This window comes from Gobio gobio (genome assembly GCF_949357685.1).
Source record: "Gobio gobio genome assembly, chromosome: 10".
NCBI classification, from domain to species: Eukaryota; Metazoa; Chordata; class Actinopteri; order Cypriniformes; family Gobionidae; genus Gobio; species Gobio gobio.
Window position 1 is genome coordinate 45,751,543 of NC_137116.1, and position 23,799 is coordinate 45,775,341.

General features: G+C 38.6%; 1 protein-coding gene across 1 annotated transcript in view; it reads right to left on the minus strand.

Moving 5' to 3' along the window:
• The window catches only part of glis1b (GLIS family zinc finger 1b), a 109,272-nt gene that overhangs the window by 26,851 nt on the left and 58,622 nt on the right, over nt 1-23,799 (minus strand). The window contains exon 5 of the mRNA XM_079826658.1: nt 1,062-1,223. Coding sequence (XP_079682784.1) covers nt 1,062-1,223 — 162 coding nt within the window. The remainder of the gene's footprint in view (nt 1-1,061; nt 1,224-23,799) is intronic.

Here is a 23,799-nt window from a genome sequence, read left to right on the forward strand (position 1 = left end):
CCCATAGACATAACCGTATGCATGTTTTGTTCATGCAAAATTAACATTTGGGTCAAAGAAAGGCAGCAAACAGCACATTTACAGGTTTGTTTGTAAGGTCAATTTTGTTGGGAACTTAAAGGTCCTCCATGGATCTCCCTTTAGTTTAGTTCGTTCTGAATCATTTTTTGAAAATTGTTAGCAATACTACAAGCTACTAACAAAAACAGATAAACACATTGGGAGCATCACATCACCTACGTAAGAAAGCAATATCTTTTTAAATACTGTATATGAATTATGTCCAATTATGCAATACTTCTCCGGCAAAAAACAATGAAGACTCTTGAACAAAAAATATAGTACTCCCAATATTATATACTATACCAAACTTACCAAAATATCTAGCCAAAAAAAAGATGCTATGCACAGACTCAAATTGTTTTATGAACATGTTCATCAACATGAATTTGTCCAAATGAATCAATTCACTAGTATAATGTACCCAATGCTATATATGAGATAACTATTTAGGATGAAATGAATCATAAATGTAACTTTACAACTCTATATATGAATGTGAGGACAGTGTAGAACGAACCGATTTACTAGAATGAATCAGAGTTTCCAATGCTATATGAGAAAGGTCCGTTTAGAATGGACCTAATTCTTTTAGGATTGGACCTTTAAGGATGAATCGATTGAATATGAGTCAAATTTTCAGTGTTATAGAGAGAGAATCATTTAGCCTGATCTTCATTAGAATACATCAGATTTCCATCTCTACACATGAGAGGGAGGAGTGTTTAGAATGCATTGGACTTTTCAAAGCTACATATGAAGGTGATTTATTCTAATTAAGTTCTGTCTAAACAACCTTTTAAGACAAACCAATTCAATAAAAATTACTGTCGCACTACTTGTAACTACTTAATTTGTTTAAATAAAGTCAGTGTCATTACTACTAGCTTGTATTTCTCCAACACTGCTTATTTTTATATTCAGGATGGTGCCAGCAAAGAGCAGGGTTTTGTGTGTGTGTGTGTGTTTTCGAGTAGGAACGCATGTATTCATGTACTCACAGTGTCCAGGTGTGTGCGCTGGTGCTTTGCCCTGTCGCTGGAGTTGCTGAATGCTTTCTGACAGCCTGGATGCTGGCACAGATACGGCTTCTCTCCTGTGTGACTCCGCAGGTGAATCTTCAGATTCTCCAGCCGCGAAAAGGCTTTGTTACATCCTTCAAACTGAGAGAGAGACAACAACAGTGAACTTCATCAAGTGCTTTTCAGAAATGCCATCTTTCTTAGAGGTCGATGGTTTATAAGGCCTTGCCTTTCATTTGTGCATGAGTGTGAACCACGCATTCAGATAAACATTTGAATCAGAAAAGAAATTCAGATTCGCTAGCTCATTTTCATGGTCTGGCCAATCAGAATTCCTCAAAATTACAGACCATAGACGGCGGACTATTATGCCACGCCCCTTCCAATTACACTTTCTCCTAAAGTCATCACAGGATGGTCCTCTGCAATCTGTCTGTCTGTGTAATGAGGTATTGGACACGCTGATAGTATTGATGTTGTATTGTAATTTAAGGGCCTCATACATCCTATACAACCCTATCTCTTAGCTCCACCCCAAAACAACAACAGCCCACCAATAAGGAGCCTCGGATGGGACGGAGTGTCAGCTTATGGAGGTGTCAGAGAGAGTGAAACCTGACATGGCAGCTTTGCTCTCTATTGTCCACTGACCTCTATCTGAGGCCCCCGCTTCTATCGCAGCTCCAGTTTCACTGAAGGAAAGAGCCTTCCATTCTTCTAATGGGCCCTCAGAACATCATTCGGGCTCTGGCCTCCTTCAATCACTCGCAAAAGGCTTGCTATTGAGGCCAGGCCATTTAATACGGGGCGAAACCTTAGACTGCCACGGTCGGGATATATTGAGTGACCTGGATTATACAGTGTGTGTATCTGTGTGTGCAGAATTCTTATATGGCACATTAAAAGAATGTGGAAACAAGCAAAAACGTCAGGTACATTACAGGTTCACTTTCACACACATTTACATGCACAGAAAGAAAGAAAAAAAACCCTGATTTTGCATTTTTATTCGAAAAAACTAGTGCATCAAGGTAAACTTCAAACAGCTGCGTCAGAGACATCGCAAAAAATGGAAATATAATTTAATTGTGTGTATTTAGGGCAGACATAAATGCTACAAATTCCATTAAAAAACGGATAATGTACTGGCAGAAAATTACCAGGACATTATCCAGTAATTTTACGGACATTTCCGTTAACCCTAAAACACAATGCAATGAAGTACAAAAATCTAAATATAGGTAAAACACCTGTAAAAAATGTATATGGAAAATTATGTCAAATTAATACAGTACATTGTGCCCTATTTATGTTTGAGTGTAGCTAAGAAATTAGCTACAAAGTATGCTATCAAACACAATACATCATTTAAAGGGCACCTATTATGCAAAAATTCACTTTTATAAGTTGTTTGAACATAAATGTGTGTTGGCAGTGTGTGTACATAACCACCCTATAATGGTAAAAATCCACCCATCCCCATAAATCATAAGCATTGTCTCAGAACAAGACGTTTGCAGAATCCTGGTAAAGTGACGTCACATTTCACAGGCCCCGCCCATGAGTGTTGATGGACACTGCTGTATTAGCAAAGACCCCACCCTCAGAGAACTGCACACAGTCCGCCATTTTTATCTCCTCCCCAGAGCGTTTAACAGCAACATTCAAGTAAGAAATGTGTTCTTAATAAAGCTACTAAAGTTATTCAGTCAAGAGCAGTGAGTGATTTTCTGTTTATCTTTTGCTGTTTGATACATATCAACAGCAGATATGGAAGTAGGTACTGTATATTACACTGCTTTCACTTTAGTACACAAATCTAACACACACAGGATTTCTGTACTGCATGTGCACAGACATAATCAACTGTTTTCATGTAAACTTTGTGTGTTTCTGACATAACCTTGTGTGCATTTGACAGTTTAAATCGCAACAACACATACAAGAGAACAAATTTAGACTAGTTTAATCAAAGATATACATAATAAAGGCTAGATGTCTTATGGCGTCTCTAACGTCATCACCGGCGGCCATCTTGTCACAGGCAAGCTTTCTGGCGGGCTCTGTGGTACCTGATGTAAGATGAGTGATCTGCGCGAACACAAATACTCGTATCTCGCTGAAATCTTGAGGGATTTACAAATGGTTTGGTTTCTTACAAACGTTATTAACGTGGCTATAATTCTGGATGCTTGAACAAATTATGAATAATTATTCATAAGTATGCAGTGTCATAACTACATCTCTGACGTTTATAACAAACCAAACCGTTTGAAAATTGAGCAAATTATGGTTATTTAAAAAGTACATGGACCATTAAAACACAATGTTACGAGTGAGCAAGCTGACTGTGACAAGATGGCCGCCATCTAGCCTTTATTATTTATATCTATGAGCTTTATAGCCTACTCACGGACGCACCGACATCCAGCTCTCTGTGCGTATGCGTCGGGTGTGTGTGCTCAAGTTGAGAGTGATAAGGCTTTAAAACACATGCAGATTATAATATTTTATGATGATGAAGAACTGCAATGTCCCGTGAGCGTGTCTGCGATAGGGATGATCATCAAAGCAAACAGATTTCATGTTTCAGTTTTCATTTGCATGTTCACGAGCTGTGAAGGCTCCGCCCTTGGGAAGGGGAGCAGCAGCTCGTTTGCATTTAAAGGAGACACAGAGAAAACAGCTCATTCTTCTCAAACCCAAAAATTGACATTTTCAAAATGGTATATTAAATGATCTGTTTGGAATTTTGATCTGAAACCGGACATTTGATCGGACACCTGAGACTTGTTTTACATATTATAAGATTTAAGATGTGTTGTACGTACACTACTATTCAAAATGTTGGTATTTTTAAATGTTTTTGAATATTAAACATGCTCATCTTATTTGATTAAAAAATACAGTAAAAAAAAGTAATATTGTGAAATGTGTTTTAATATATTTCATAATGTAGGCTAATTTATTCCTGTGATGGCAAAACTGGATTTTCAGCAGCCATTACTTCATTTCTTTTAGTTCAAGCTGAATTAATTGCAGAGGTTAAATATTTAAAGTTTAGGGTTTAGAACAAACTCTAACCAGAATATCTGAGGAATATCAATTCGAACTCTAACTGGCCTCAAACGTTTACACATTCATATTCTCAACTCGCACAATGGAAAGGGCGCAGTGGTTGAGACACAATTGCTTGGGGCTTTTGAACATTCAGACCGCACAATATCAATTTGTGCCTGCATTATTCAACAGCATGAAAACATCCCTGAATATACCCATAACACAGAACTTTAAAGTCTCCGAAAACCAGGCAAGCCATACACCAGAGACATATGCCCTGTGCTGATTCCTAAAATGTCTTGAAAACTGGAGTTTTCAAAACAAACACTGCGATTATGTGTGTCCCAAAATGTGTGTATTTATGTATAGGGGAAATAATCATTCTTTCACTGCTTTCTTTAACGTAATACAAATTTCAGGCTAAATTGAATTTATGGGTCCGCAGAGAGAAGCCTGCTAATCGTGTAAAGCCCGCCATTAACATGAGGATCGGCTGCCAATGGAGCGAGGTTCGGAGCATGCTGGGATACCTTACAAACACAGCAAAGCATTCTGGGATGCCATGCAAACACAGCAATCTGCCAGAGTTTAATCCATTTGACTGGGAGGAATTTCTTTTTCTCTCTTAATGTATCTCATTGTCTCTGCACCTTTTTTTTTTTTATGTCTCTGGCATTTTATTTTTCTACTTTTAAGAACATTCTCTTTTATATAATAGCACAAAAATGTACCTGTATTTGCCAAGTACAGAACATTATTTTCCAAATGTCAACATCTATCAAAACATCCTCACATGCAAACCAAGGAATGTGAAGTTTCTGAGATACAAACACAAGTTTATCAAAAAAATCGGAGAGAAAAGTGAGACTCCAAAGGCACTAAATACACGTTGCCTTTTTAAACCGCCATAAACCAACCATGACAGCTCCTAAGTCTAAACTACCCTTTGATTTTATTTGCAAAAACAGTTTAGCACGCTAATCACATTAATTGGCATAAACGTGTTTGGCTTTCCCCTCTGAAGGCCTGTGTGTGGGTAAACAGAGTGATAACCGTCGAAAGTGGATTGTGGTAAGTCATTTGACGCCATCTTTCCGAAGTGGGCCTCAGGATCTGCTGTATACACACAGAGTGACAGTTTGGGCTGACATTTGTGTCAGGGGCACAGAGCCAATCATGGATGATTGCGGGCCACAGAGGCTGGCGGAGGCCGCTCAACCCCAACCTGATGACTATATGGGAAATGAAGCGTGATTGCGGCAGAAAACGTCCAACGAGGCATCGGGCAACTAAAAGCCCGTAGTGTACACAAGCACTCGGAATAAAAAACAGTTCATTAATACCCTTAAATATCTGCAGAACACAAGCCAGCCATTATGGCATATTTTCTGTGTAAAAATAAGGCCGTGCCGTGACGTCACACAGAGCTCTGATGGAGTGACCTGGATCGAGAGGAAGAGATAATGTGCTTATGGGAATTGCATTCAGGACACATTCTTTCCCATGGAGTCAAAGGTCCACTGCTGTTCCTGTTAACATTCGGAGGTGTTCTGAAACATAAAACATATTTCCCCATTATACTGTAACTACCAATCTCACCTTCCCTCGGGCATGCGTTTATTCAGACATTAAAACCTTTAGAAACTAACAAGCATTAAGTACATTATTACTCCTAATTAGTGGGCTAAAAGGCAAATTTTAATGAGCACCATGACTTCTTTTCTTACAGCCAGACACGTTTTCTGTAATTCACTGTGACATCCAAATTGCCCCAGAGCCTCAGATATGCAATACAGGGTCTGTCTGCGGGTTTTGGTGATGTTCTGTGATCAGCACTTGTACGAAATCGATTCGGGTTCCTGTTGGAGAACGAGAGGTGTTACGAGGTTTACCGCTGAGCGCCTGGAGTAACTGTGACCTGTAAAAGAGAAACCGCCGACACGTCTTTCGGCAGGGAGAACAGCGGAGCTCAGACAGAGTGGCTAAAAACTACAGGCGAAAGTGAACATGTGCCTTTAATCTGCCTGTTTCCAAATGCCCCCTGGCAACCACAGCAAAGAGCAGAAAAACGTAAATGGATGAAATTATATCCATATGATTCAATGAGACAGCTAAGGGGAGACAGGTTTCTCATGCACTTCATCAGGATACAAAATTAAACACAGCTTAGCTAAAACATTCACATTACATAGTTTACACATATCATTTCCACATCCAAACGCCACTCGTTTTAGCAGCCAACTTCATCTGTTGCTAATAGGAGGCCTAATATGAATCAAAGATCTGGTTAATTTCTCTCTCTCTCTCTCACTCTTTTGGAACGGCACTGAAGTGAATTCACATTCGATTATTCTCAGGAATCTTAGATTTTTCTTTGTTGCTCTTTCGTCCATTACTTTCAAATTTTCAAAACATTTGATTCATACCTAATGTGATGCATACACAAACCCTCAGCTGACAAATGTTGTCCAGATGGGATCGAAGGCTTGGCTGATAAACCGGTAGAGGAAGTAGTCATGTAAATGACTAGCAAAATTGCTCCGAACAGCCTTTTTTGTTCTCATGCAACACTGGTTAATCCAGATTGAAACCCATGTAGATTGTAGATGGGACCTTCACAGGAAGCAACCTATGATGACTAAATTGGGCCTCTCGCATAGTCATTACGCACCCCCCACCACACCCTGAGCAACGTTTTTGAAGGAAATTGAATTGAAGGTGTATTATGGATTCTGACCTCGCCGCTATGGAAGTCAGACATTAGCAACTTATGCTACATGTGGGAATCCTGAACGAGAACATGCAGGAAACATATGGGTCTTTATGGGTGCACTTAACCCAGAGTCGTTCTGGGGCGCACCGTCAAAGTGTTACCAGCCAGAAGACATAGTGTCTACCAAAACTAGCTGTGATCTTCTTTTGACCTAGGAATAGATTCAGATTACAGAGGAAGAAACGAGTGAAGGTCCTCTTCCAGGTCAACTGTTGCTTCTACATGTTCTCCTCCTTCCTAAAAGCCTTTAACCTGTAACTTCAGCATGAACTTTCTCTGGCGTCCCTCACCTGCTGCATTGATTTGAATTTATGACTAGGTGGCGTGCTCTCTGATACATACCTGTAAGCACTCTTCTGAAATGCATGGCCATGTTTTAGGCTACATACCAATATAATCCATTCTGATTTTAAAATCGTGGTTAGCATTGTATGGAATGGATTTTTTTCTTTGAAAATGCCAGATTCTATTGAAACAATGTGAAAAAAATTTTGCTATATGGCACTAAAAGTGGTTATTTGGCTCCTAATCATGGGGAACCACTTTAAGTGCTGTATAGCACCAAATCTCGGTGCTTCAGTGGTTCTTCAGCGATTCTTTGGCTGAGGTGCTATATAGCATCGCCACCATATACAGAACATGTTAAAGGTCCCATGGCATGGCATTTTTCTATTATTTTATAATGTTTATTAATTGTACTTATATTGTTAGTATGATTTTTACATCATAAAATGTCATAATTTAGAAATAAAAGGCATTTTTTCTATACTGATGTTTGACCTCTTGCTGAATGCCCTGTTTCAAGAGGCGTGTCTGCTGTGAGACTTCAGTAATAACGCCCACTGTGATTGGCTGACATCTTTGCATTTGAAATGAGTATCAGATCTTGTAGCGGAAAGGACGTGGTTTAACGAGGTCTACGAGGCACGAGCCTGCCAGAGAGACGGATGGACCTGAGTTCACTTCTAATCAGTTCTCTCAGCACGTCTCAGTTCAGTGAACTGTTGTAGTTACTAGCATATACTTCAGGTTATTAGTTTATTTCTAGTCGGAGGGGCTGTCACTCATGTCAGAAAGTTAGTAACTTTAGTAAATTATGGATCAGCGCTGACTCGAGACGCGAACCGGTTAGAATGATTCAGTCCGATTTGGTGAAATGGTTCGACCGGTTCACTAAAAAGAACCGGTTCAAAAGAACGATTCGTTCGCGAACCGGACATCACGGACCAGAGACGGAGCGATTGCTAATAAATTGATATTGTACTGAGTTGTGAAAGTGCTGTCAGCGCGAGTTTATTTTGTTTGTTTAGAGTTCTGAATTAACACGAGTCTCAGTCACGCCGAGCCCATCTTCATCATTATTCTACCAACTTTGTAACACATGTAATGTACCATTACAGGAGATGAACGAGTAACGAGTAAGTGTTGATTATAGCATTATTTTTAGACATTTTCCTATCATATGAAAAGCGTCAGTGCGCATTGAGTACACAGCGCAAACAAAGACAACAGCGCAGTAATCGAATGTAATCCAGTTTATTTTTTTAACTGAAAAAAGACTTCTGTTTTCATTTGTACATCCAAACACTGAGAAACTGCCAGCATTCACTCGTTCACAAGCCATGATCTCTCGAGGACAAATATGGCTCTTGCATGGGCGTACCAAAATCTCTGGGCGGAGGAAAGGGAGGTAACCATTCCTGTTATGATGTCATAAAAGGAAAATTCCAGATCAGCTCGTCTGGGCTGTCATTTTCTCAAAGGCAGAGAGAGACAGCCACAACTCGGTTTACACCGATCAAAATTTCTAGCCACTTGGGGACAATATTCAGGCTAGGGGAACTCATATTAATGTTGAAAAACCTCATAAAATGAAAATTTCATGCCATGGGACCTTTAAGATATGGTGCTCTAAAGCACCAAAAGTGGTTCCCCTATGATTACGAGCCAAGAACCACTTTTAGTGCCATATAGCAACATTTGTTTTTTGAGTGTAGAGAGAACCTGAATCCCAAAAACAGGGTAAGACATCTCTCCTACCTTAACTTTTCCTTGTCACAATAGAGGTCACTACATCTTATCTCAAATTAATTTTACTTTTCAATAATTCCATGAATCAGATGATTTCAAACATCATAACATACAGGCAAAATTTAGTCATTCAAGTAGATATAGCTGCAGAGCTAAAAAAAAAAAAGGTTCTATATGGCACCAAAAATGGTTCTTGGCTCGTAATCATAGGGGAACTTTTTTTAGTGCTATATAGCACCAATTGCTTCAGTGGTTCCGGTGAAGAACCTCTGAAGAACCGCTGAAGAACCACTGAAACACCAAAATTGGTGCTATATAGCACTAAAAAAGGTTCCCCTATGATTACGAGCCAAGAACCATTTTTGGTGCCATATAGAACCTTTTTTTTTAGAGTGCATGAACTCCAAAAGTGGGCCGAGTCTCCACGTGCAAAGATTTTCACCTCCATCAAATATCGTTGACTTACATTTCTAAATAAAAGTTAGTAAATTAAACACAGAAGAGACTCGAAACTCAGGGCTCCAGCTGTCCAGCAAGGTCTGGGGAGTTACGGACGGCTGAAGCCCAGGCTTCCAAAGCACGTCAATCTCATATCGCATAATCTTCTTGACTGCTTACCTCCTTAACTGTCATTTTACTCCGCAAATGCCGGTGTGGTTAGAGGTTAGTATTTGTTGTAGCATTGTGTAGGAAATCAGCACTGTGTTTGTCATGACCAATGAAATCTTTGGAATTGCCAGCGGAATTGGCAGAGTTTGTGCTGAACTGGTTTGGGGGGATCGCACATACGTGTCATGTGTCTGTCTGTCAATGGGAGGAAGCCCTGTTTTCGACTGTATACATATGCCATCTCTCAGATGCATGCAATCCCAAATTCAGTTCTCTTTCACAGCTTATTGCACTTGAATGGTCAAATACACACAATTATGTCAAATTGCACATCATTCACATAAACACAGTCTGTTATGTCCTATACGTGAACATAAACAATTGGGAACAAAATAGATGTGTAACATTATAGGCCCTATCATACACCTGGCGCAATGCGATGGCAGGCGTGGCGCAAGTGTTTTTCACTAGATTCAGCCTGACGCAGTTATAATTTTCACGTCCAGCGATACATTGTTTAAATAGCAAATGCACTCGTGCCCATCTGTTTCCCCATGGGTGTGCTGGTCTGAAAACAAGTTGTGTTCAGGCGCATTGCTATTTTGAGGCAACTGAAAACGACTGCACCATTGACCAACAATAACCTGGTCTAAAGTCAATGGTGCAGTATTTTTTATGTTATTTAAAGGTCCCATGGCATGGCATTTTTCTATTATTTTATCATGTTTCCTGAGGTGTACTTATATTGTTAGTATGACTTTTACATCATAAAATGTCATAATTTAGAAATAAAAGGCATTTTTTCAATACTGCTGTTTGCCCTGTGGCTGAATGCCCTGCTTCAAGAGGCGTGTCTGCTGTGAGACTTCAGTAAAAACGCCCACTGTTGTGATTGGCTGACATCTTTGCATTTTAAATGAGCGGAGGGGGCGTGGTTTAACTTGGTCTACGAGGCACGAGCAGGCACGAGCTGCTGCCAGAGAGACGGATGGACCTGAGTTCACTTCACATCAGTTCTCAGCATGTCTGAACTGTTTTAGTTACAGCATATACTTCAGGTTATTAGTCTATTTCTAGTCGGAGGGACTGTCACTCATGTCAGAAAGTTAGTAACTTTAGTAAATTATGGATCAGCGCTGACTGGAGACGCGAACCGCTCAGAACGATTCAGTCCGATTTGGTGAACTGATTCGGTTCACTAAAAAGAACGGGTTCAAAAGAAAGATCGTTCGCGAACCGGACATCACTAACGTACCAGAGACTGAGCTCAGCGATCGCTAACAAAGTTATTTATAGTAACTACTGAGTTATGAGAGCTGTGCTGTCAGTCAGCGTGAGTTTATTGTGTTTGTATCTGAGAGTTCTGAATAAACACGAGTCCCAGTCACACCGAGTCTGTCTTCATCATTATTACCAACTTTGTAACACATGCAAAGTACCATTACAGCTGTCGAGATGAACGAGTTAAAAGTAAGTGTTGATAATAGCATTATTTTTTAAATAAAATAAAAGCGTCAGTGACGCGCGTTGAGTACACAGCGCAAACAAAGACACAACAGCAGTAATCGAATGTAATCCAGTTTATTGTGGGGCTAGTCTGGCTAGCCCGGATATGCTCACGCTTACCCCCCTTCTGCTTAATCTCACACCGCGTTTGGTGCCTCCGCTGTGGGCCAGATGCAGTACTGGGGGTCGGGGATGTTGAAGGCCAACGGCCAGTGCAGCCCGAGCTTCGGCGTGTGTGAGGCCGATGTTGAGCAGAAACTCATGACTGTATGCACATTTTAGAACCGATAGACGCGACGAGGACGTACAAAAACACTGACTCACAAGATAGAAAACAAGAAAACACCGTTCTGTCTGGAGAGAGAAGCCGCATTGTGTGCACGAATAATAAATAATTAGCTACACATCAGAAATTACTGATCACAGATCAGAAGGAACTGAAAAAAGACTTCTGTTTTCATTTGTACATCCAAACACTGAGAAACTGCCAGCATTCACTCGTTCACAACCCATGATCTCTCGAGCGTTTGCATGGGCGTGCCAGATTCTCTGGGCGGAGGAAAGGGAGGAAACCGTTCCTGCTTGGACGTCAAACCAGGAGACTTCAGGATTGGCTCGTCTGGCCTGTCATTTTCTCAAAGGCAGAGAGAGACAGCCAGAACTCGGGTTTACACCGATCAACATTTATATCCACTTGGGGACAATATTCAGGCTAGGGGAACTCATATTAATGTTGAAAAACCTCATAAAATGAAAATTTCATGCCATGGGACCTTTAAAGGGCGCATAAGTAATGTGCGCCTATTAGGGATGAAACGGTATGGAAATTTAACATCACGATTATAGTGACCCAAATTATCACGGTTATCAATATTATCACGGTTTTGTTCAAACGAAATGAAAGTGTTCAAAAAGAACAGATGCACACACTTAAAACATTTCAACAAGTTTTATATTTGAAATTCAACAAACAACAAATAACTAAAGCAGCTCTAAACACTTTTTTAAGCTAGATTCGGTGGGATTTCCTTCCTTAATGGCCGTCATCATTAGCAACGCATAACACATAAATAATAATAATTTGTCGTAAATATAATCTCTAATATTATCACTGTAAATATATTCCCAAGCAATATTCTCATCAGTGTTCTATCAGACACATTTAAATCTAGCTTATTTTGTGTTAGAGCCCAAACAGTATCCTAGTGAAATAATGCATATCCATATTTCCATATGATTTGACAGTTTATTTTATTAAATATGAAAATGTGTGCATCATACCTGACACCTAGATGAACACTTTACAGTCTTTTTATGACTGTCATTCTCATGCTATTGAAGTTTGAAACGTGTATAACGTTACCAATGTTGTATGTAACTTTACAGACGGTCCCTAAATTCGCCTACGTTATGCCAGTCATATCAGATGCGCTGTGGTTCTGCTGTGTTTTTTTAAACCATTTTCGCTGCTGAAATAGAACAAAAACAGTCATCCACTGTATGATGAATGAATCTCCTGCGTACAGCACACGTTTATCTCTGCTTTGAGTGCAGATTTCAGCGTGAGAGCGGCGCGCGCTCTGAACAAAACTCCGCTAATCTGAACGCCTCTGATTATGAGATATTGCATTCATAAACTCAATAGAAGCACGTGTAAGTGCTTATAATGCGCAACGCGATTATAACAGATGGCTTTTGAGAAGACTATTACAAGTTCAACAGCCAGAGTGACTAGTGTGCAGCCGAAATAACGTTACACTCGCAAATGGCGGTTGTTAATGTCAAACCCTGATTATTATCCCTTAAATGTCACCCTAGTCTTGTCTGAATTTGTTCGTTCGCTTCACGTTATTATTTCCCAGACGTAGGTTTGGTATTGAGGTCAAAGTCCACTTGCCTTGCGTTCGTAGTTTTGAAGTGTTTTCCCTATTACAGTGACTTTCTTCTGGCATGTTCTGCAGACAGGGTGACCATCTTAGATTAAGTTTCCCTCAGGACTTTTGTAAAAGCCAAAATATGACCACGCCTCAGATTTGGTCCTTTTAGAAGGCAGAACAATCCCCCGAGTGCTGTCACTGCTTTCTGCCATTTCTCCTCATTCAGAAAACAGCGGTGCGCCAGACTGACGCTGACTGGACAAGATTTACCGCGAGTTTTCACAACCGTGATAATCACACGCGGTTTTAATGATAATAAAATTTTATACGATATTACTAACCGTCACTAAATTTTATCGTGGTTTATCGTGAAACCGGTAATCGTTTCATCCCTAGCGCCTATAGGCGGGTGCACAACATATCTACACTTGTTACACACAGGGACGCGCAGCAGCACACAATCATTTTTTAATATTAAATATAAAAGGATTCCTCTCTGGAGAAGCGTTCAGTCATTCGGCTCGCAAATTCCGCCATGTAAATAGCGAATCCGCCATGGCATGAGTGTAACTGGCTTTTAAAGGGAATGGGAGATGAGACTCTGATTGGTTTATTGCATGTTACGCCCAAAACACATCCATGTTTAACATGCCTCATTAAGAGACTAGTTACAACCTTTCTGGACCATGCACCTGGTGACCGTTTTTTCTGTCGTTAATCTAGCAAAAGTGGATTCGGACACGGCGTAAGTGCACCTGCACCATGCGTTTCAGACCATGCGCTCAGATAGTTAAAATAGGGCCTTATATTAGATCCGTGCATTTGTTCTTAAACGGACAGCAGCCTAATAAACTGTTGCTGTCTGTTTTGTTAATTTAATCAGAAAGAAAAACACAGAAAATCACTCACTGCTTTTCACTGAATTAATTTTATATCATCATCATTATATGAATCAATTTACTATTTAACAATGAAGACTCGATCAAGTTATATTACTATACTGTGTTTTATTTTTACATTTAATTATTCAATTTCTGTAGCATTTCTTAAGACATAAACCTAGGCTACTGTACCTGAACAACTTAAAAATTTAATCTGTACATTTTTTCTATTGTATTTGTGCTATTGTTTATTTATTTTCATATTTCGTTTTATATATAAAAAAAAATTTGTATCAAGACATTTTATTTATGTTCTTATTAGTTTTTCTATTTGTCTCAGGGCTGCCTTGCTTTATTACAGAGAACTGCCACTCATGTGTGTAATAATTGCAGTCACCTTAACGGCATTTGTTTTATAATATTGGGTTGACCAAAATGGGGAAGAAAAAACAATACTTTTTTTTTTAAAGGTTTACATTTAATTCAGTGAGATTTTTTCTTTAAGACCTATTAAACTATCTACCACAGTCAAATAAGAAAAGTGACACAAAACAGTGAACTACAATCAAATCTATGCATATATCGATTTGAAATTTGAATACAATTTTGAATAAAAAAGAATCTTATTTAAAAAACATTTAAAAAATCTTACTGACTCCAAACTTTTGAACAATGACATATCTGCTGGATTCTGTTATTTGATATAAATGTAACTAAATTGTCAGAATATTTTACACAGAATATTTGATTTAGTCTAATGTAATTTATATGCATACAGATGCAGACACACATTTATGATACATATTCAGCAAAAATAGTTTTCGTCACAGGAAGAGGGTAATTTACCCCATTACTGATATTTAATTTTGTGCCATCAAATAAGTTAGCAAAAGTTTCCATTTATTTTGCTCAATAATATATTGGATAATGCATCCTTCACATACTAAAGACATCAGTAGTAAATGCACAGTGTTCTTAAGTGGGCCATCTTCCATCATCTTACCCTATACATATTCAAGGCACAGGCCAGAGAAGACCAGGCACCATTAAATTAGTGTCAAATTAATTTAATCCACGTTTTCTTTGTTAAACTGAACACCAATGAAACCAAACAGCATTCTCGGTTTCTCTGGCCGAACTGTGGAAGCTCTCAAAGCGCTGATGGACACCAAGCACAATCTGTCACTCCAGTAACCGGCCTCTCACTCTCTCCGTTCTAAGTATCTCTAATAGCTAATTAGAGAGTATTACACTCGCCCCGATGCCTTTACAATACCACCGAGCCATCAGTTATCTCCCCGTTTCGTGCAACATGAACCAGGGTACAGTGAGATGCAATGAAACTCCTCAACATGATATGTGCTGAGTGTTCATGCCTGCGGAGGGGCAAATCCAGCATTTGACACAGAAGGATCTCAGCGTCCATTAACCGTCACTCCCCATCTACTCACTGACACCTGCTAGCGTTCGGTTCCCAGCGGCGCTGGCACAACACACGGGGTAACATGATGGATACTTTGACTGCAGTCACTCAGAAACTTCCTCCTTAACTGGCCGGCATAAGAAACACGTTGATTTGAATATGCTAGTGTGCGAGTTTCCCCTTTTACATTCAATTTATGGATGAGAATTACACTTGCTGAACTTTCCAAGCGACATCACGCAAACTCATAATTCTCACATATGAGCTCTTTATTTTGGCTGTCAGGGTCATGCCATACTTCTTAAGGTTCACACGTCGTCCAGACACTAGGCTAAATACCAAAAAAGGCCACATTTCACAACATCTCTCGTTATATTTGACATTGTGGGGAACATAACTATACTATAAACTCTCCTGACCGATGGTCTTTCTCTCGCCTTTTCTTTCTGCCCTCCACCCTGTTGGCATAACGTTCAGAGTTGACACAGCTGGCTCTGTCTCATGCCCACTCTCTAAGCTATTCTATATCTCGGACCTGACAACAAATACACATCCCAGAGTGCCTTGCGCCTGCCAAGTCAAACACCTCTGCGTCAAAGGCTCTGTCAGATTCATGAACAAAACAAAACTATTCAAATGGACAATAGGTCAAGATGGCATGTTAAATGTTTTGGTTGACAATGTAGAAAGGTCGAGTGACATCTAGCACAGTTGGATTGAGAAGCAGAACATTTACGCCCTCCATAAATGTGATGAAATTGATCTACAATAGAGAGAGCTTGCATTGTTGTCTTTTGGGAGGCTGATTGTTGAGTTTCCCCTTCAGTATTTTCTTATTTTCTGTTCAAAAGTGCAGTGCAAGAGCGATTTATCAGGTCATATTTCAGAACACATTATTAATAACGATACGTCATACAGCATGACTGCACATTAAATCATGTTGAATCACAGTGGAATATGAGGCACAATGATTTGCACTGAAAATAAATAATATGTAATACTTATAAAGACCAAATCGTTATTAAATGGAAATGTAACAGTGCAACAGAAAGATAAACTATTCTAAATTTGCGAAATAAATAATATATAATATATATTACAATATAAATTAAGAACTTGCACCCAAATTTTATTCAAATACCTCACAAAATGAATAACTCAATTGAGAGAGAGTGAGAAAAAAAGAAGAAATAGACCCAAATAACAAGGTCTCAGTTTCCTGTGATATTCCACAGTAAACGTTTTCATATTTATGGAGTATTTAACTTGAAATTTCTCATCACGTACTTGTTTACCTTAGCAGTAATATGAGTCCAGGTCTGGCTCTCGCTCCCCTCTTGGTATTTGCAAGCGAGACGCTGACGGAATTGCAAAGAAGTGTTTTTTCGATGCTAATATCCATTTTCCATCTTTGCATTAAATTGTGCATGACCTAATCTAAGTCTTGGCTTTTCTACGCTGAATTATGAATTTGGCTCATCCGTGTCACTTGTTCTGGTTGTATTTAAGCTTTGAAGAGGATAATATCGAGTCTTCAAGGAGCCATAGAACGTGCTATTTTCGTAATTTTTCACTACTGTGGAAACAATGGCTGGACATTATACAGAGATTTGGAGCGTTTCTTTATGGTCACATTCAAGTCTATTAAGAAACTGAATCCTTTATAGCTTCACAAACCTGTCATTTTAAATCAAATTGATGGGGTGAATTGATGAGCCATGGGTTTGAGGATGCATCATGAGTGAAAGAATTAAATCATAGTTTGGAAAAAAAAGTATTTGGCGGTTTGTCGCCGAAATGAACAAAACAAGAGTTGTATGTCTGTGCTACTGATCTTTGGGAATCCACATCAATGAGCCGAACACAATAACAGACCGCATGTTATCTCGATGAAAACTCACAAGCACAAATGGAGCAGGCACTTTCATATGGAAACATTTTTGTTGGAACAGCGACACCAAGGTCATGAGTTTGATTCCCAAAGAGAGCATGAACTGATTTAAAAAATGCTATGTAAGTTGCTTTGGATAATGTTGTCTGGCAAATTGTACACCACTGATCAAAAGTTTGGGGTCTGTAAGATTGTTTCATGTCTCTTTTGCTCAGCAAAGCTGCATTTAATCAAAAACTCAGTAAAAACAGTAATATTGTGAAATATTATTACAATTTAAGATAACAATTTTCTATTTTAATACATTTTTAAAACATAATTTATTCCTGTAATTTTCCGCAGCCATTACTCCAGTCTTCAGTGTCACATGATCCTTCAAAAATCATTCTAATATGCTGATTTGAAACATTTCAAATTATTATCAATGTTGAAAACAGATGTGCAGCTTAAAATGTTTCTGGAAACCATATTTTTCAGAATCCATTAATGAATAGAAAGTTCAAAAGAGCAGCATCCTTGCTTTATTTCTTTCAAAAAATGATACTGACCTCAAACTTCTGAACGATAGTGTATGTGTAATATAAAGCCTTTCTACCTCAAAAGATATTGTGACTTTATATCTGACTATTGCAACTTCATATCTCAAAACGTTATTTTATATACTGCAACTGCGACTCGATATTTCACAATGTGACTTTATTTCTTACTTTAAACTTTATATGACAATTAGGGCTACCTCTTTTACTCTGAAGTGGAAACAGGGTTTCAACACTTTCCAGGGCACATCCAGGGAAAAAAATATGAACATCATTCAAATGTGAAAAAGTTTCATTAGTCATTGAACTTCGTTACATTGCTGTAATGAAGAAAAATGTTAACAAGTCAAAGTGTAATTCAAGTATTATTGGCTCAAAGAACAGGGTTGAAGTTCATGTTGGTAGGAAGTGCAGAAGTTACTGTTATTATCAATAATTGTTGAAATGATTTCTGAGCTATACCTCTATATGAATGTAGGGACTTGACAATATAAACAGACAAGCGCTTTGAGAAAGCGTGGACAGCTCTTCTGGCGGGGTATGAATAGTTTCATGGGGAGAGCTCTAATTGGACTGTTGAATCCAGCTGTGAGTCAGCAGTAAAGCGCACCACGTCCTGCCAGATCTCTCTATAACACCCCGCTTTAAATGTGGAACCGAAACGGCGTCTTTCCAGCGCACCACATTCTTACTGCAGCCCCACACCCATAACTGTCGCTGTGGCGAGGGGTTTTATGGAAAGGGCTTTTGGTGAAGATGTTGCTCTGGTTACATCTGTGACAGCAGATGACAAATGAGACAGAACGCTGTCACAGCCCATAAGTTTGTAAGAGAGAAGCTGCCACACTTAGTTTTGGGCGCTGTTCAGACCGCAGATGGGACGTGGTTTCGGACTAGAGGGGCACCATAAAGCCTCCAGTTATGTGGCTGTTTATTAACTGGGTTGGTTTGGTTTTGAGAGATACTTGGGATCCTAACCTGGCTCTCGGTTCTACTAAGTCCCATGGCCCATCTGTATCTCAACAAACCCATTCTAAGAACACTGGGATATTCAGTCTTAACTCAAAACTGCCCGTGCTCTGTTTACATGATGGGGTTTATGGCGAATGTTTGCGGAAAGGCTGGGTGTGATTTAAATAGCGCCCTGACTACTGTTATTTATTCTAAGGAGTGTTTGGCAGATGGCACCTGGCATCAGCTCCATGTCAACATGCTTTCTATAGTGACAATGAGGAAGGTACTCTAAATTAAACACATTTATGACTGGCCCCGTGTACATTTAGGCCATAAAGGGTCCACACTGAGACATTAAATCACCATTATTCAAATTTATTACCACATTTCTAATGTGCGAGTAGTGAAATAAAATCACTATAAAACACTTTTAGCACCCAAATTTCATGAAAAATTAATAAAACATTTATTACCCTAGACTTGTGACCAAAATGTAAGAGAAAAATGTCCTTTTTTTATTAAAGGAATATTCTGGGTCCAATAAGTTAAGCTCAATCGGCAGCACTCGTGACTTAATGTTGATTAACATAAAACTAATTTGGATTAGTCTCTCTTTTTCAAAAATGTTAAAAACTGTTAACCTTATTAGTGTGGACTAATGGACAACTTTTTCGCAATGACAACATTATGCCTAAACCTTAACACAGAATTAATAATATAAAAGGTATTTATGAAAATGATAAGCTTCACATTTGCCCTTTTAAATCCTCTGAAAATTGGGCCCATTTACTTACAATAAGTGTCTCACTATAACTTTTTTTTTAAAGAAAATGAAGGATATGTTGACATTTTTACTTGTTGTAACAAACATGTCTGATTGAGCTCAGCTTGTAAAATGAGACAATGCATATCAACTTTAAAGAAAATGTATGACCAAGGGGCATACAAATATGACTAACAGCTCTTTAACATTCCCCGTCATTGACGGAATTTTCCGGCTACCCATGTTTTCACTGGGTGCTATTACGCATCTTCTGAATGAGTACAGAATCTCCGGATCAAAACACAGGCAAGAAGAAGCAGAAACAAGCAATATAATCATTGCTTATGTACATATAAAATAATTAATCATCAAACATTAAACAGCATATAAAACAAAACTGCCTAATGTTACAAAATGAAATGTTGAACCCAGGAAGATGTATAGGACTGTGCAAGCTTTGGGGGTGTTGATGGACTCGATTTACTCCATCTGTTTTGAACATCTTTCTGAATCTGACAGACACGTGATGCTATTTTCTTAGCTTTTTGTTCAAAGTGTTGCTTTTTTAAGAAACTTACCCACATTCAAGTGTTGATAAAAAAAAGACAGCATGAAGCTAGAATACAATGTTTTGTTGTTGTTTAAATGCAGAGGCTCTATATATACAAATATATTATATATATATATATATATATATATATACACACAAATATATATATGTATATAGTATATACAAACAAAATATTCAGGGGCCCTGCAGAAAGTTTTGTGAAAATGAAAAGAAAAAAAAAACGCTGGCGGGGAACAATTTAAAAGATAAAATAAGTTCAAATGTGCAGAAACATTACTACTGAGTGCCAAATATCTGTCTTTAACTAGCAACACTTCACTTTACAACAGCTCAATATTTTCTTGGCACACTGTCCGCCAGATTTTTTAATGTCACCTGGCTGGATCATGTTAAAACAACTGATTTTCCGCCCGTTTGTGCTGCAATGCTAATAAACAATTACAGGAAATACAGACAGAGGTTGTATGGGGCTAATAAAAATACTGAAATCGAATAAAAAAAGCAAAATGGCGCTAATATAAATATAGGGAAAATAGGACAATAGTAATAAAAAAAACTTGAGTGTTTCCACAACTTTGTGCAGTAAATAAACCAAATAAAAAAGTGCAGTAAATGTTCTCATATCTTACAAAGCTAGAAACAGGGAATAGTAAATTAAAGTTCAGTCAACAATCCACCTTTTTATGGAGATATTCCCGGGAGTAATTCTGACGAGGAGTACCTCCAAATATTAAGTTAATGGCGATAGTTTCAAATTACCTTTCACAAATCTGCTGGAAGGTCCATTACAAGATGACTAAAGAAAGACAATTATTTTTCTCCATAGTTAGGATGACAGGACTAAATTAAGCCTATTTGCTTGTGTAGAAAGCCATACATGTATATAGTAAAAGGACTGTGTCTAGCAGGGTCCAGCATTCAAAAAGCCTGAGGAAAATTTGGCCATTAGTTGTGTTTGGTCCCCTCAGTGTATTAGTAGACGATACGCCCCACTTGCAGGGTTAAACCGATTAAGCTCTTGGATTTGGGACAGATATGACACAATGTTAAAATAATGTGGCCATCAGTCTCACATTTCAGGTATATATAATTAAATGTCGGGAAATGACTTACTCAAAATACGGCATTCCAGACAAATGTAATTAGCACAAAACATGTATGGATATTTCACTCTTTGATACCTGGTTATGCGCATTTAAAGCCCTACATCCATGAGGTGCATGCGTCCCATAATACCAGTTTTAAAAAAAGTGTATTGAGCAGGAAAAAGAGCTACCAGATATTTGACAATGAGTATGGGTTAAGTAGCTATTGAGAATGCTTAAGTGGCAGAATGTAAGACAGGAAGAGAGAGAAGAGGAGTAGTGACTGGATTGCATTACTATACAGAATGACTGGAAACCTTTTACGGCTTGACAAGAACTTGGCCTGGCGTATTTGACAAGGAAAACAAGCACGATCCATCAATTCCCAGGCCTTTCATTCCATTGCCAAAACATCAGTCTCCTGACAAAATCTCAGACATTTTATGCCAGCAGTTTCATCATGCTAATATATGTATCACATATGGTCTCCGTTGCTTAGCTATTAGTATGACGAAAAGACAATCGAGTCTCAGATTGGATCTGACAGCAAGCAAAAAAAAGGGGCGGATTTGTTGATCTTGAAATTAAAGATATAATTCAACCGTAACTTTCATGTGATGAAACATTAGCAAGTTGAAGGTTGCAAATTATGAGCCGTAATTGTAAAAACGATTCTGACTGCGTGCATTCTTCTACAGTACCATCTGGAAACTTGGATTCAAGTGAAATTTATGACTTTTCTGAAAACTCATATGAACAATGATTGTGCTGGAATTATTCACTCCACCTTCCCATTAAATACCCCAAACAGAATAACCTCCCAGAGCCACTGTTTAAAACCAATGCGCCTAGAATGCAAAGCTTTGGCAAATGGAGTGGAAACCGATAGGAAACAGTCCTCGAGTCCTGCTGCTTCAGTGCAGGTAACTGTCGCTACCTGCTAGCATAAAGGGGTTTAGAGAGTTGGCAGTTGCTAAGTTAAATAGACAGGGCAGAAATGTCAGCAGCTCTTTCTAGTACATCCACATTAGTATCAACGCCACTTGCTGCCTTTGCTGGGGCAGAACCCAGACGGCTCGGGTTTCGCCGTGCATTCAGAGGAAAAGTCAGCTCATGCACAGGCCATGCGTTTTAATTAGCTAATGGCGCGAGCCGTTTCATCTCCAGCATCTGTGTTGATTGCTCACAAAAGCCTCCATTTACTCCAAAACACGCCATTTTGGCAAAGGTCTGGGCCGTCTGCTTCTGGAGAATTCTGAACGCCCATCCAAAAATCAGTCTAATAAATCTTTATATATACGTTTGCAGGTTTCACACTAGCAAAAAGGGGGAAAAAGGAAATTCCATGATCTATGTTTTTTCCAGCAGGTTGTATGTGCCAATTTTCCTTCAAGCAAAGGCTTGTATGTTCAAACGTTGAAATTAATGCGCCATAAGGGTGGCTCCGCAATTATTTTGATGAGGTAACAAAAGGTGTGGTTTAGGAAGTAAATCCTAATATCTGTTAACGTTACGAAGTGTCATTTAAAAATAAATACATAATTTTTTGTGAGACAAAGGTTCTAATACCAACTGTCTGGTGATGGTGATGACGACAGAGATGAGAAATGCAAAAAAAAGGGTAAATGTTTACTGCTTTAAGCCACAAATACAAAATGAATTGCAAAAACCTGCAACCCTACCTATGTGATCTAGTAAATATGAATATTTCTGAATATTTCATAAATTAAACATTAAAACATTAAAACAGGGGTCGGCAACCTCAGTGGTAATAATAGGCAAAAGACCAATAGCAGTAAAATAATAATTTAATTATATTTTTTAATATTTATAAATAATTATAATTTAAAAAAAATATATATATTTTAATATGGCATGACACGTCAAAACGTTTTCCAACCCCCGAGTAAACAAAATCGGAAAATAGTGTGATTTAATATTTTAACCTCAACTTGAAAAGACGTGAAAAGAAGACTACTCGAAAAAACGTGACAAAAGATGCAAGAAAGAAATGATTGAACAAACAATCCTGTTCCAAAATACACTGACATATTTGCATCAGACATATGTCTGAATGAATGTCAGCACAGATGACGCACGAAAAGCCAAAGTGGTAAAACCTAAAAGGGCAGAGGAATTAATACAGAGTGTTATTATGACTATGAGAACTCAGTGACCGTTTAGTACAGTAGTAAACACACAATAACCACATAAAATACAGAACAGAACACAGCCCATATACTAAACCTGTCACAGCAGGCATAAACTGCAGCAAATGGCAAGAAAACCTCATGTCGTCTGCAAGCCAAAGCCAAGATATTAATGTAATGGGATTAAACCAATACATTCAAGAGGAAATTCAATAAAGAAACAATCATCAATGTCCAACAATATAGCATGGATCTGCTCATCAAACATGATCAACTGGACAAGCAACATGAGTAACAGAAGTATTAATCAACGGATACGCTATGATGAACATTTCACAAGCTGGGATAGGTGATCTGAAATGCAAAGTTGAATCCAGTGCAGCGCTGACGTATAAGAGCCCTGGGACAGTTTCGGGGCAGTAATCGCTGGATAAATTTTTAATATTAATGCAGACAAGGAGGGCAAAAATCCAATAAACTAAAACAACACTTGAATTAGGCATGAAACACAACAGGATATTGCAGTGAGATTATGTTGTTTCCTTTTAGATGCCTTCTGCTCGGCTGTCCGACTACCACAAAACAGCCCGCGGTGCTTTTTAATTGG